General features: G+C 36.9%; 1 protein-coding gene across 2 annotated transcripts in view; it reads left to right on the top strand.

Moving 5' to 3' along the window:
* The window catches only part of asic1b (acid-sensing (proton-gated) ion channel 1b), a 286,951-nt gene that overhangs the window by 153,910 nt on the left and 117,608 nt on the right, over nucleotides 1-15,433 (top strand). The window contains exon 1 of one of the 2 annotated variants that reach the window (XM_038293185.1): nucleotides 5,788-6,727. The exons of the other annotated variant lie outside the window; for it this stretch is intronic. Coding sequence (XP_038149113.1) covers nucleotides 6,056-6,727 — 672 coding nt within the window. The 5' untranslated portion in view covers nucleotides 5,788-6,055. Of the gene's footprint in view, nucleotides 1-5,787; nucleotides 6,728-15,433 lie in introns of those variants that run through there. 2 annotated transcript variants of the gene reach the window in all.

Raw genomic sequence — 15,433 nt, 5'->3', positions numbered from 1 at the left:
CACACCACTTGAATTCACTTTTTCCAAGTAAAAATAGAGATTTTTTTAACTCCAGGTCAGATGCATTATTGTTGATTATCCAATATTCTGTCTCTCAAAATATCAAAAATAAAATATGTCTCTTGAATCAATCTGCACATATTATTTTAGTGATTTATATGAATTTACTTAATTCTCGATATTAAAGCTACAGTGAGTAATAATTGCAGGGATTTATTGACAGAAATGTAATATTTTAAATTTCATCTATTAACTGAGACTGTCAATCTTTATGTTTGCATTGCTTTAGAAATTGCTATTTATAATTATACAGGGGGAGGTTGCGCTTTTATTGAGGCAGACATCTTTGCATTACGGCAGTTCATAGTTGACAAACTAGTGACTGAAGAGATCACCATTACGCTCGTAGGTTTCTGGAAGAAAATCCCTCATGCTGATGAGACAAAACTGGAATTTTTGCTATATCTGGTACAGGATCCTTGAGTCTATGCAGGCCTAAATGAATGCTTGGGATATCAAGGTTTCTCCGGAAGAAACAAGTACTGAAAACCAAACCTCATTTGCAGGTCATTCATCTTCCCACTGGATGACACGCTTTAAAGCAGAATAAGATTGATAGAAAAAAATCATCATTCCTAAATGGTTTATGAACTTGATTTTATCCTATTAAACACCTTTGAATATGACATCTTAAGAGGGGAGATGACATTTTTTAAATATGACACAGCTTGAGCATTTTTTAAAGGAAGAGTGGAACAAACTACCTGTCTGATGAAGCAGACGTCAAATTGTAAAAACATGTAGATTGATTCGTGGCATTGCATGTCTTAAATATAAATTTCAGGATAACTTTTTCCAAAAAGGAGTTGACATAAATCCCTTTTTTTCCCTATCATGTTCTTATTTGTTTAAAGTATAACTTGCTGTGATGTTAAAGCATAGCCCCAAGACAACTGTAGAAAAATGCCACCTAAGTGGTCAATCCCAGGAGACTCTGAGGGGCAGAGCTAAGTGGGAGGATAAGGGGTGGGGGTTCATTGAGTGGAGGTGTGGTCAGGATGAGGAAAAGTGACTCCGATCTTAATTTGAACCAGAGCCATAGAGACAGGAGAGTTCTGAAAACTCACTTGGTGACATTGGGCAACATTTCAAAGAGCAATAGCAATGCACAAAGCTTAACTAGTGCAAGGGAAGTTAGCTGCTTATGCTAGAAGTGTCATAAACATTAGTTAACCACAAGTAAACTATAGAAAAATAGACAACAGATCTTCAATTTCACATCAAGCTCTCTGCCTCTACCTAGTGTTAAGTAGAAATTATAGAAAAATGTGTTTGAGATAAATAAAACTATTTACTGCATGCAGTTAGACATAGTTTAATGCATATAACAAATAAAAATGTAAAGAGGTCTTTGTAAGACAATATCCACTTATACTTAGTACCTATTATGCTAGTGAGAAATTATATGTAAGTAGTCTTTCCTCCTGCATACAAAATGGTAACACTATAAACATTACTTATGAGTCAACTAAACATGACTGAAACAGGCTTTATATTAAAGAAACACATTTCACATGGCTACAACAAAACAATATTATGGATTATAAGCCCTTAATCTGTAATTTTTCATAATGATTTTGTATTTTGTAAAGTAATTATCAGGAGTATTTGGTCTGTCACAGATCTGCGTGTATCCTGAAGGTGCCTGACTGTTTGATAACCCTGCAACCTAACTGTCCTGATCTTCTGGTGGCACAACTCTCCTATCTCCAAGGCTCTGATTTGGCCTAATACAGCAGACTGATGCTGACAGTTGTGCCACAGATAGATCTTTTTAGGTGGAGGAATTTTTTCGAGGGGGAAGCTTTGCGGAGCCTAGTGGGCCAGACCCTGAGCTGATGGCTCGAGGCGCTGACTCAGCGATTCCTAAAGCTGATGTTGCCAAAGCAGTGGAGGGAAGCATGCCTTGCTATGGGGCGTCTGAATGAGGCTCTTCTACACCCGAACACTGGGCTAGGATGAAGTTCACATGTACTGTTAGGAAAATTCAACAGTAGCCGCTGTCCAATCCAATAGAGCATCAATAAGTCTGTTTTAAGATAACTATTTCAAAATGAAATATGGCTTTGTAAAAACAAAATGCAAATATTGAAATACAGGGTTTCCACGTGTCATTAAAAATCATGAAATCTCATTAGATTATAATTTTTTAATTAAGGCCTTAATTGGCATTAAAATTCATTAAATCTGTTTATTGTGGCATTTAAAATGATTTCTTTTAAAAAATTGTTTATAAAAACAATTTCGTCAAACAATTATATCACGATATATTTGTGTGGAACTGCTTGATCACAGCAGTATGTTCAGAAAAAGCTAGAGATGGGGGAAAAAATGACAATTTCAACAAAAGTGGCTGGAAAGTGAGGAATTCGAGACATGGCTGCAGCCTGTTGACGGGTACCTGTTGGTGGCATTAAAATTTCTAAGAGCATTTAAAAGCATTAAGTTAGAGTTATTGATTCCTGTATAAACCCTGTTTTCGCACCTCTTAGGCCCAGTTTATACTGTTAATATGCAAAATAAATCATTTAATTATATTGATATTCAACTTTTACCTGTACCAAGAGAGAAAAACCTAAGTCTGATCAAAATAAAAAAAAAGGAGGATGAATAAAATGAGGTATTTTAAGGTAGAAAGGTGACAACATATTTGTCCGCTTGTATAAAATGCGTCCCAACAGGAGGCCCTGCTGAGACTTGTCAAAGCAAGACTCTACTTTATTGTTCCCTGTCATGAGGTCAATTCCATCTAGTTATGTCATCCACATTGTGCTCCAGGTCATGAGGCTGTATATCACCTCTGCTGTGTTTAAAATGAGAAATGTGTTGTTAGGCAACAACATCTCAGCTAAATAATCAGGTCATTGTTCTCTTCACCTTGTTCCCTCTCAGCAAGAGTGGTTGTATAAAACAAAGCCTGGAGATCAGCAGCGTCTCTTCAAAGGGGAACATGAAATGCTGTGTTTTTGGGTTTAATTTTCATTTGCCTATTTCCTTAATATGCTGGGTAGTGGGATAATTCTGATCCTGTTTGCTTGCCTGTTTCTTTGGGGTACGTTTCTATGTTGTTGTTTCTTAGCTTACAACTAGTTCAGGAAAATCAAAAAAAACATCCAAGTATGAAGGCTGGACTATTAGTTAAACACTGCATCGGAAGTAATATCACTGTCTGTCTGTCAGCTCCCTTTTTAATGATATCTTTTTTTTACTTGGACTCTTTCTTTATTACATTTTATAAGAATTCACCTGAAAGCTCCTCATATCTATTGTGTTTACATGTTTTTGTGCATGGATACTCTAATTTTTTTTTTGTTTTCCTCTGGGTTTTGTGTGTGCGCCCACATGTGTGTGTGTAAAAGTGCATGCATGTTCTCAGTAATGGGCTTTGTGCATCTTCTCTTGCTGACGGCCGGGATGTATCCATGGCAACGGCAGGTCGATCCAGGCTGTAAGCGGAGCTGGTGAGAGGGACTTGAAAGGGAACGTTAAACCTCTCGTCTCATCCACCCCGTGCTCCTCTCTGACCATGGCGAAACGTCCATGGCCTTGTTGAAATCTGGGCCTGAGGGGTGCAGGCTGTGGCTGTGTCCAATGGCTTATGCAGCCTAACACAGCACTGCCACCTTTTGACCCAATGCAAAAGTGTTTATTTGCTGTTTTTGTTCAGATAAAACCAACCAATGAACAGACTTGTTCTTTTCATGTAGGTAGTGAGGATTTTGATTTAAATGTGTATTAATCAGAGGATAACCTATAGGTATAGGCGAAGAGGAATTATGATTATAAGTGTTTAACCTTTGGAAGTTTTTTAAAAGGCATTTCTTGATTAATTATTTTTCATCATTTTTGCGGCATGCATGTTTTTTTCCCAAGTTTTGAAGAATGTATTTTTTTTTTTACTGAAAACTCCCATAAAGTAGCTCTGATTGCTGAGTTTGAAGTAATCAAAGGCTTGCTCTATAGAGTTGGCAATTATTCCTTATTTTTCTACAGTTTACAAGTTCTTTGTTTTATCAAGGTGTAATTTTAGCTCATTTGGGCTCAGTTTTATTTTAGTCAGAACTTTCAAATGCTAAATCTTGGGAAAGGTTACCACCCTGAGGGAAGGCTGCAGGATTAGATGTGCCGCTGTTGCCCCCTTGTGGATAAAAACATGCAAATGGAAGAAGAGCGAGAATGATGTTAAAGAAAAAGATAAAGAAATTTTGCCATCTGACTTTTTGTCAGATGGTAAAATAAACTGTTTTTTCATAACTATGTGCATTAATCTCTCTGTGCTGACATTGTGAAGTGAGATATTGTTGGAAAAAGGAAATCGAGAGACTTTGAGGGTCTCTTATCTGCAGGTTTTTCTTCCTAAGCTGTTTCACAATCCTCTCCATTGTTAAATACCCAGAATGTGAAAGCATGAGTTATCATTCATGCAGCTGAAGGCCCTGGGGCTGCTGCTCAGAAAGCCTGTGACCTTCTTATTAGGTCAGGCCGGATGCAAAGCGCTATCTGCTGATCACTAAATCATAACCAGTTTAGCAAACTGGTGAGTGAACTCCACGGTATTTAGTGATTAAGGCTAATTTTGGGAATGTTTTGTTTGTTCTGTGATAAACAGCCTTCACAGCTGCAGTAAAGCACATATTGACCAAAGCTGCAGCCATTCTCATCCGCTCACATGAGTTTATCGCCCTATTCTGGGAAAAAAAAAAGTGGTTTGAATGATTAACAACATGCATTGGTCTAAGTAGTGCACTTTGGACTGGTGTTACAGGTTTAATATGGCTAATATTAATGTATCATATGCCATATTAGTTTTTTATTGTACAGGTTACAGCATTCCCTTTATATTTATCTAGCATTTCAAATTCTACCATCATCATGTTTCTGAAAATAATCTCACCTTGTCTAATGGAGCTGGATCAATACAGATGGATCGGTCTCATAAGTTTCATTTTCATAACCCAGTCAGCACCAGCACCTTTGGGAATCTGCATTCATCATCATATTCAATCATTTGAGGATCAATTTAATATGTTTTCTTCTTCACTGCTTGTACATCTCTGCTTTCTCTTAATCTGTTTTGCACAGAAGTGCTTGCAGCGATGTCGGGGTTATGTAATTTTGACTGGATCTGATGGTAAAACGAGCCATTAGATTCGAATAACATAGAGCAAATGAAACTGCTGATTACATTTTTGGAGTTTTTACATGCTGTTTGCTCCCTAATAGCTTTGCTCATGACCGGTCATCATGCTTGAACTTAATGCTCCCCTTTCCTGGATTGTCTTAAAGTTTATTACAAGATTAGGTCTTACTATGAAACATCTTAATTTTTATTTTCCTTTTTATATTCAAATCTAGCAGATTTTTTTTTTTTCCACTTCAGTAATGCAAGTGTATCATACGGATCTGATTACACGACTGTGCTGAGATCGTTTTCTCTTCAAAGGATTAATGCAGAGTCGGAACATTAAAATCAGCAGAAATTTAGAAGCCTCTTTAGTGCTTTTGCAGCTCCAAACTCAGATTCCTATCTGTGTGTCAAGCGATTTTTTTCTTGTAAATGGTGAAACTCTGCCCCAGCTCAGTGACCTGTAGCTGGGCCTTATGGGGATATTCAGTGTCGTACTCAGCACCGCTGTCTCCCTTTCTTTCCTGTCTTCTCCTACTTCTCCCCCTCTTGTTTCTTCTATCTTTCTTCATCTCTCTTTGGAAATCACTCTAAGGAATTGGTCTGCCCCCTGCTCACAAGGACAAATCCCTGTTTGGTGTAGGGAAGAGCCTTTGATTTGCTCATTTTCAGATGTTATTTGTCTTTGAATGCCTCCATTGTGAAAAACCATCTGACCTGAAAACTTGCAGATTTTGAACAAAAAGTTTTATTGTTTTCCTTACCTGACAAGTCTTTTGCTGGGGAACATTTTTGAACTTTTTGAGCACTTTTATCCCCATCTTTAGTTGCTTCTTATTGCTGAGTGTAACTCTGTTACCTGCTGCCACCATGCCGGTCCGGATCATGTGCACCATCTCTTTTTCCACCGATGACGAGCCCAGCAGAGGTTATGGCAAAGACGGTTTTGATGACTACTACAAGCGTATAAAGCAGGACTATAGCGAAGGGGGCTCTCAGGACTACCTGAACAGAAGTAATCAAGATGAAGATTACGCTGAAGATGAGGATGATGCCAGCGACGTGGACGACCTGGCCACTTTCTTTGGCGGCTGCTCGCTCCATGGAGCCAACCACATATTTGTTGAGGAGAAGAAGTTTGGTGTTCGTCAGGGTTTGTGGGCTGCGGTCTTCACGGTGGCGCTGTCTGCTTTCCTGTACCAGGTGGCTGACAGAGTCATCTACTATCGCCAATATGACCACATCACCATGCTGGATGAGAGGGTGGCCAATAACATGACCTTCCCTGCTATCACCATATGTAATTACAACTTCATTCGGAAGTCTCAGATGAGCTACAGTGACCTGATCTTCATGGGCCCCTTGCTGGGGTTTGAGGAAGGCATGGCTCCGGGGTTTCCACTGGCTCCCGAGCCGGACCGCCCGCTCGGGTCACGTTTCAGCCTCGATGAGTTCTTCAACCGCACCCGACATCGTATAGAGGATATGCTGCTGGAGTGCACCTTCAGGGGGTTGGAGTGTGGCACAGAGAACTTCAGAGAGGTAAATCACTGCAAGAAAAAGTTCTCTAAGCACTTTTATCTTTTTTATAGACCAAATATCCCACTTTAAATTCTCTTCACTTTTTAATTATCCTAACAAGTTATTATATATTTATATATTAAACATTTATTTATATATTAACTTTATTAATATCAGATATTGGTCCAAAATTAGCCAGAAATCTAATATCAGAATTTCGTAGCTTTTGTAAAAACATCTGAAACTTACTAGTTAATTTTACGTGGTTTAGTTTTTTTTTTATACCTTTTTTTTGTTGACTTGTATTCCCTGGTTTAGTGATGTTAGTTGATCAAGCCTTTCCTAACATTCTACAGTATAAAATAAGTGATAAAAGCTGGTATGATTCTAACTTATATTGTATCGGATCAATATCAGTATCGGCCAGTTCTCAAAGCTGCAATACCTGCATCTAATCAGAAATTAAAACGTTTTATCGGAACAGCCTTAATTTCTAACTGATGTACGGTTCAGGAATTATAGGAAAAGCAAAATATTGGCTTTTATGCATGACTTCTGTGGTGGTTCCTGCGATTAAAAAGAGTCTCTGCCACTTAAATCGACCATTAAAACAAACTGTGCAGTGTATTCCTGATCACTCTCACTCAGAATCATATTGTATTGATGCAGAGCCGTTTTTATTTATGTGAAGCCATCCGCTCAGAGTCCGAAGCCAACGCTATAAATCAAAATGTTTCTGAGAGTCAGCGTGTTTGCCCAAATGAAACTTGATTATAAATAATAAAAAAGCAGACACAAGCAGCATAACTTATGAATTTTGGCAAGCACTTATTGAATTACATTGGTGTCGGGGGGGAATCACTCTGTGTTGTTCAGGAATCAGGAGGAGACTCTCAGCTCAGACTTGCAGCCTCCCAATTTATCTGAGTGATTATTTTTGTGTGGCTGCTGGCCTTTGTGTTGCTTTGCCTGTGCCCTTCGGACAGCACAAAGAAAATACTGATCTGCCGAGCAGTATTAGCGATATCCATCTATCGGTCTGTCGATCTGCCTGACCTTTTCCCAGTTTTATGGATTGCTATGTGCAGACTGCTGATAAATCTACAAGAACCTCTTGAACTGCAATAGGATCGCTTCACACAGCTTTATCCCTGTAAACGCAATGGAGGAAAAAAACAAAACATGATACTTTCATGGGATTGGGGTTGATTTTTTTATTTTTTTTACACAATATATATTCAGGTAAACTCACATTTCAATCAATCGATCAGTCAATCAATCTTTATTCTAAAAATAAAAAAGTCAGTTTCAGTACAAACCGTTCATCACAATACTTCACATACATCGGGTTGGGGAGGCTGAGAGCAGGAACGAATTTACTGAGGCCATGCGTGCTGCAGAACGCTGCTATTAGCGCATTTTTTATCTTTGTGGAAATATAGGAGCCACATTGGGGAGGAGAGGGGGAAAAACGCATACTTCACACTTTATCCTTGACAGGATACAGTTTGAGATATCAAAAAAAAAAAAACTCAGTACTAGAAAAGCACATGTAACATGAGACAGACATTTCAGCAGAGGGTCACATCAGAGGCGGAGTCACATGAAGTCAATCTGACATTTGAGACATTAATTGTGTGTGTGATGAATGCCTTCAATATGTCCGTCAACGCTGAAGCAAATAAAAAAGTAAACGTATTTGTTCCTTTAATGTCAGAATCTGTATCTTGGTAATTTTACGTTTATAGAACAATAGTTTACTTTACTGAATTTCGTTTTTTTTTTTTTTTTTTTTACATTGGCCCCTTGATTTTAAGTTATTACATCATGTTCTACTCACCCCTATGAGTTTGGTGTCATTTGGAGCTGTTTTGAAGATAATCTGTTAGATTATATCCAGGTAACGTCTTCCTATGGGCAACAACTTGAAGGTACAAACTAACTGTTCATTATTTATTCTTTATGGTACGCCAGCATTCATAACATGTAGGCAAATCACTGTCCCCCAGACATCCGCGGTTATATTTTTTATGTTTATATATCATTGGTTAAATTTTTTTTTTTTTTTTTTAACAAACAAAAAAAAAAAAACTCAAGTCCTCAGATGACGTCATACAAGCGCTGCTTTGTTTTTTAAAAGATATAAATATAAAAAACATAACTCCGGATGTCTGGGGGACAGTGATTCGCCTACATGTTATAAATGCTGGTGTACCATAAAGAATAAATTATGAACAGTTTAGTTTGTGCCTTCAAGTCACTTGCCCATAGGAAGACATTACTTGGATATAACCTAACGGAATATTTTCAGAACAGCTCCAAATGACACAAAACTAATATGGGTGACTAGAGCATGATGTAATAACGTAAAATCAAGGGCCAATGTAAAAAAAATGGCGTTCCCCTTAATCCTTTTTACAGTTTTTTATGCTAAAACTAATTTAAGATTAATATCCTAAAAGAAATTGAAAAATAAATGGATCAAACTAAATGGCTCTGATACTATAAGATTAACATAAAAAAAACTGAATCTGTCGAATTAATTTCAGTAACTCTACTCTTTTTTATTTTTTTCATTTGGCATTTTATATTTCCACTAAAAGCAACTCTAATTTAACAGCCTTTTCAGCTTTTTATTCTAAAACCTCACTCACACTCCAAAGTATTATAATGATGAATATGTAGACAAAAGCTATAAGTATGCCAGAAAACATCTTCACAGAGATATTTTATTTCAACATCGCTGTTGTTATTTTAATGTGTTTTTATTATTTTTAACAGCAAAAAAAAAAAACTGTGCCTTTGATAATCCAACTCCGTTTTTTTCTTGTTAGCACCAAATATCAGCAGATTGAGCGTCTGATCCAAGCAAAACTGTAAAAAGTTTCCAGATCTGGGGGCAGATGGAGTAAAAACAGATGGATATGGTCAGTGTCCGTGAGGTGAAATAGAGTCGGCTGTCATCCTAGCCTGATATGCTTTTCAAACTAAACAAAGTACGGTTAATGCAGGGTAGTGGGCCATTTTATTATCATAAGACGAAGGCTCTGACAAGGCTTCATTGAATGACAGATTTTACTGCAGTGCTGTAGAGCACAGCTGCATTTACTGTTTCACCTTGAAAGCGATCGCCTTCCTTCAATACTTCATCTTACATAGTCTGCAGCACATGTCCTTATAAAACAAGTTTAACTGAAGATGAATCAGTTCAAAGCACAAGTAAGAAAGATAAGGCAATAAAGTGTATAGATTGTTAGAATGTCACACATAAATAAAAGAAATCTTATTGAATAAAAAAAATCTTTTTTTCCCTTATGTTCCTCAGGGAGCCGTGTTCAGTGTGTGACGTAGCATCCACTGAGATTTCATGTTTGATAAGGTGACTCTGAGATGTGTTTGTTGTGATGTGTGAAGTGGAAGTGAGCTTGCAGCGGTGCGTGAGAGCTCTGACCAACATCAATGGCAGGTGATTATTTCACTGTCAGGTCTAATGGGACTAATTATAGTTTTCATCAGTTCAGCATGATGGCAGCCTCCTTCTAAAATAATCCATTGACTTCTGCTTTGGCTCACGCTCCTTCAGAAACCACAGCTTCGGTTCTGTTTTTAAGACAGATTGTTGATTTTAGATCCATTAATAAAACGCTCTTTGGCGATGATAATTAATTTCTTAAAATCTGGAGGCCTTTTCAAGATCTTGTTGGATCATCAAAACTTGATAAAACTCCGTTGTCTCCCTTATTCCTCTTTTTTCTTTTTTTTTTAACCTTTCCATCTTTTTGCTTTTGGCTCAGCCATTTTCTCTCCCCTTCATTTTTATTCTCACATTCTTTTTTTTTCTTACCTCCTTTTAGCTCAGCCATGTCCTCTGAATCTAGAAGTTTACCTGCAAATTGTAGTGGTCACACTCGTACACAGGCAATGCTTTAATTTTTTTTTATTATTCTATAATTTATTATTATTATTCTATAATTTATTATTATTATTCTATAATTTATTATTATTATTATTATTATTATTATTATTATTATTATTATTATTATTATTATTATTATTATATTGTTGGGAGGGGAGTTAACCAATGACTCTTGTCTATTTATTACAGGGTAATTTAAGGGGAAAATTAATAAGTAAATATATATATATATATATATATATATATATATATATATATATATATATATATATATATATATATATATATATATATATATATATATATATATATATATATATTTACCAAAGGAGTTAAATAGTAATGTCCATTATTTTTTATTTGATACTTTGATGCTACTTAGGAGAAAAACATTGACAATCACACAATTGATTGATTGTATAAAAAATGTAGGGAGAAATTAACTGTCAAACTTTTTGAGAAAGAAATGTGAATTTTAGGTTATGTTTAGTTTTATCTGAGAATGTTTTTGGGTTAAGAATTAGTGGATTTAAATGATGAGGAAAAAGAGTGATTAAAAAATGCACACAGGTTCAGAATGGATTTGGTTTAAAATCAGTCAAGGTAATAAAAGCTATTTCTTTGTTAAATGTACTTTGGATGCGCAGACACTGACATTGAGTCAATTATATTCATGTTTTCTTTAGGGTTGAGTTATGAATCATTATATATTGGATGCAACACTGAACATTAATGTATTTAATCTGATATGATTAGTAAAATTCATAGAAAACTTTTAACATAGGGCTGTGATTCAAAAATGTAAACAGTGTTTAACAATGTGGGACAACATGATAAATATGTGCTTCTCTAAGAAATACATATTATTTATGAGTGGAAGAATCTCAGTTATAAATGAGAGTAAAATCTAAAACTCTAATAAAATGTTTTCAGAATTTAAATTCAAATTTAGCCTTCTTTAACGTTTTTTTTTTCTTTTAAAAATATTGTTTTTCTTTATTAGCCCTCTGTCTGTAGCTCTTTGGGTCTGAGCCACTGTCTGTAATGTGCATAGATGATGCAGATTGGTTTTAAAAGTTGGCTGTATTCTTACTCAGTTATTGGTTTTATGGTTTGTCTCAAAATCCTTGATAAATTTTCTTTTATATCCTCTAGTAAACCCTCTGAAAAAGGTGAGGCAGCAAAACAAACAGGCTGGAAATGCCAAGTGGAGCTTTAGTTTTATTCGTCTACAGAGAATAAAACACAGAAAGCATAGAAAATTATTTGAATAACATATATACCTGTAATAAAAAAAAAAATGAATGTTAAAAACACGGCTAAAATCTAAAAATTAAGATGTTTTATATATATATAGTAGTCGTGGCTAAAAAGCAGGGAAATAAAGTTAGCACGTATTAATCTTTTCCTGTTTTGTTTTTCCCTGGACAGCAAATCAATGAAGCAGATTCATTTTGCATAATGTGGCAACTGGCAACACCAGCGGTTTGTGGACTGCTGCTGCCTGTTTATTATATTTCCCAAAGAGCCACTAATGGCTCCGCAGACTGCTGCTGGTGTAAAGAGCAGGAAGGTGCACAGATTGATTCCTTTCTGTCCCTCACTCTCTGGGGTTTTCTCTCCATCACCCCTCTCTCTCTAACCGGCCGCTCAGTCTGTAGTGTCTAAACTCCTGAAAGTATGCATCAGTGGGTCGGTACACATCAGCATGCTGCAACAAGCTTTAGCTAAGAGCTGGGTCAATAAGGAGGCTAATAAGGGTTCAGATTGCAGCAGTTCTGACCCAGAGCAGAATGTGAGCCCCCCTCAGAGCACTGATCTAAATCCCCTTTTCCTGCCTCAGTCCCAGCCCATTAGATGCAGCTTGACTTTCTCCAAAGCTCAGCATCGTCAAAGGAATCAGGCAGGGGCTCTGATTACGTCCTTCCCTTGTCTTCTCTGGAGCATCAGTCTGCGTGCCAGGAGCACAGCCGATAACAGATTGACAGATAAAAAATGAAAAGGATCTTTTTTCGGTATTAGGAACTTCAGACACAGAAATGGACTCTCCTTCTGGCTCTAAGATGTGAATATTTGCTGTTGTTGAGAACTCAACAGCAACACTACACCAATGAGAGTAAATGTATTACCCTCAAAGATGTGCTATTAAATAGTGTAGGAGAAGCAGAGCAGCAAAAAGCAGATCATTTAGAACAACTTCATAATCTAGAGGTTTCTTGTTAAACTTTTGTTGATTTAGCCTCCAACCGCCTCTTAAATGCAATATTTTGTTATGTAAACTTCATGCTCTTTCATTAACTGGAATAATATTATTATTATGTTATTCTTATACACTTTTCTAAGGTCCACATTTGTGTGACCATTTTTCCTATAAGCTTTTTGCTGCTTTAAACACCAGATTTTCCCTTTTGTGGGTCAATAAAGGGATTTTCTATTCTATTCTCTTCTAATTTACCAGGAAAAACTAGCATCATCATTTACAAACACTGGTAAAGCAATAAATTCCATCATATAAATATCTTCTGTTTCTAAAAGGTCTTATTTCTCTAGCTGCTGCCTGTGATACAGCAGGACTCCAATATACCTGAAATATAGGAGTCATTTGTGATCCAGATCATGGAGGAGAGGCGGATAAACTCAGGAGGGGTTTCTGTCTAAAGGAGGTCATTAAAGCATGCGCTGCAGAAATGCTTCTTCCTGTATGAGGTGACAGCACAGATATATTAATTATTCATGTTTTCGCTCAGATTCTGATGACTGTGATTTCCTTCCCCTCTTCAGGACCCTTATTACCTTTCAACACGTCAGGAGCTAACAGGTGACCCTGTTTCTGCTCAGAGATTTCACATTCAGACCTCTAATAATGATTGTGATTTTAAATTATTTCACTGCTCTGCGTACTTCCACTACTTCTCTCATTTTATACTTGCACAGTATTGGCTGTAATCACAAGGGGGCAGTCTTACACAATCCTTTTAAAAGATAGAATACCTCCTTTGGAGTTCCTTGCAGTGAGATGCTGAATGTTGTTCTTTTTGTCCTTGTTGTTTACAAGTAATCCCTCAAACGGGTTTAATCCTGTCTTTAAAAACTCATTGATTCCCACCACATCAGAGCCACCGAGCTCCAGGGGCCAGTATCCATTCAAACCCTCATGTAGAGGCAGCCCTGCTGCCAGAAGAAAACAGTGGTTCCATTTTGGAAAGAGCAGCTATCATGAGATATTAGGCGTCATTTGAGGGTTTTGGGATGGATTAAAAAAGAATAAGTACAACAAATCACACATGAGCTGACATTTGATCACCGTTAACCTTTTTGGCAAAGACCAATCCCTCACTTAGCTATTTTCTGTCACTCTCTTTTACTCTGGCACTGCTTTGATCTCAAAAAGCTTCCTTAGATGAAGGATCACAATCCTGCTGAAGAGACACCATAGCACTCTGTCACGTCTCCTTTAATTGGCCTTGATCTGTTTTTTCACGTTTTAATTGAAAATCTTTTTGCTCTTCTGTGCAGAAAAGGTGCAGAATCACTCTGCTTTGATGAGCCTGATGGGTTTTAAACCCGTGGCGTTTAATTTAGACAGATACATCATTATCTCTCTTCAATATCAGCCAACTCCTTAAAACAAATGGCCAATTATTCACTAAAGTGACATAAATGAAAAGAAGGAAACTTTCGTATTACTTCAAGACTAAGATAAATGACAACTAATGATGTTAAAATGAGAGTAACTGCAGACTTGTTGGAGCAAATTATATGTGAAAAAGACGTATGACAATTGTCCCATATGGGGCCAACAGCCGCTTAGGAGAGCTAATTAGGCTGATTAGAGGACCTTAATGGGTTCTAGCAGGATCCTTTCCTGTTCTTAACACCATAACTCTCTGACATAAGCTGTTTTGCTCCAGGTGAAAGAAGGAATGTCAGCAGAGCTGTAAGGAAAAAGCTTCTTCTTTAACACCACTGGACTTTGGCTGGCTTTTCTCTCTGTCTGTTTTCTATTTTCTGCCTCATCTGCACATGATTTAAAATCTATCCTTGTGCACAGCACATCATCTCAATGTACTTTACAGGGACAACACAGTCCCTGTAAAGTTAAAAGTTTCTTTCAAGTAAAATCATTTGATTGCATCAAGTCAATTGGTGCGTTTCCATCAGCTTTTTCTAATGCTCATTTGAAGTACTGCATTAGATAAGTTTGAATAACTGATAAACAGGCCAAGCTTCAACATCTATAAACCAAGGTGCACAGCCATCGGGGAAAGCAAACAGGAACAGATCAGATGGAGCTACCATGATAAAAAAAAAACAAAGGAGATCATAAACTTATGGGTGGAAATAGGAGGATAGAGATAGAATGATGCAGAATGATGAAAAGTGGCCCCTATGTCCTCCAGCAGCTTAAACTTATAGCAGCATAAATATTGAAAAAAAGCTCAAGACAACCTAGCTATTTTGGATGAGGTATGAGAAATGTACAGCCAATGAGAGAAATAGCTGCAGTAGTCCATGTTGCAAAATGAATTTTGATTGCTTAGAGCTCTTAATCCTCAGTACAGTACATAAAAATCAAAGGTTGTATGTGGTTATAGTAGTTTTTTCCAAGCTTTTGTTCTGCAGGGATTCTTGGACTTCTTCATCTGTTGAGGTCGGTATCAGCTGTACATATGTGTGCATGATTTTAGGTTTGTGGTGCACCGCAATCTACAACACAGTTAAAGGTCAAGATCATCTGTTTTTATCCAGAATTTTGATTTTGGCACCGCATTTAACACAAAGTTTATCTGTAATACATTTCACAGCCACAT

The sequence above is a fragment of the Cyprinodon tularosa genome, unplaced genomic scaffold (assembly GCF_016077235.1).
Source record: "Cyprinodon tularosa strain WSP-4 unplaced genomic scaffold, ASM1607723v1 ctg322, whole genome shotgun sequence".
Taxonomy (NCBI): domain Eukaryota; kingdom Metazoa; phylum Chordata; class Actinopteri; order Cyprinodontiformes; family Cyprinodontidae; genus Cyprinodon; species Cyprinodon tularosa.
This window is presented reverse-complemented; position numbering and strand designations above follow the sequence as displayed.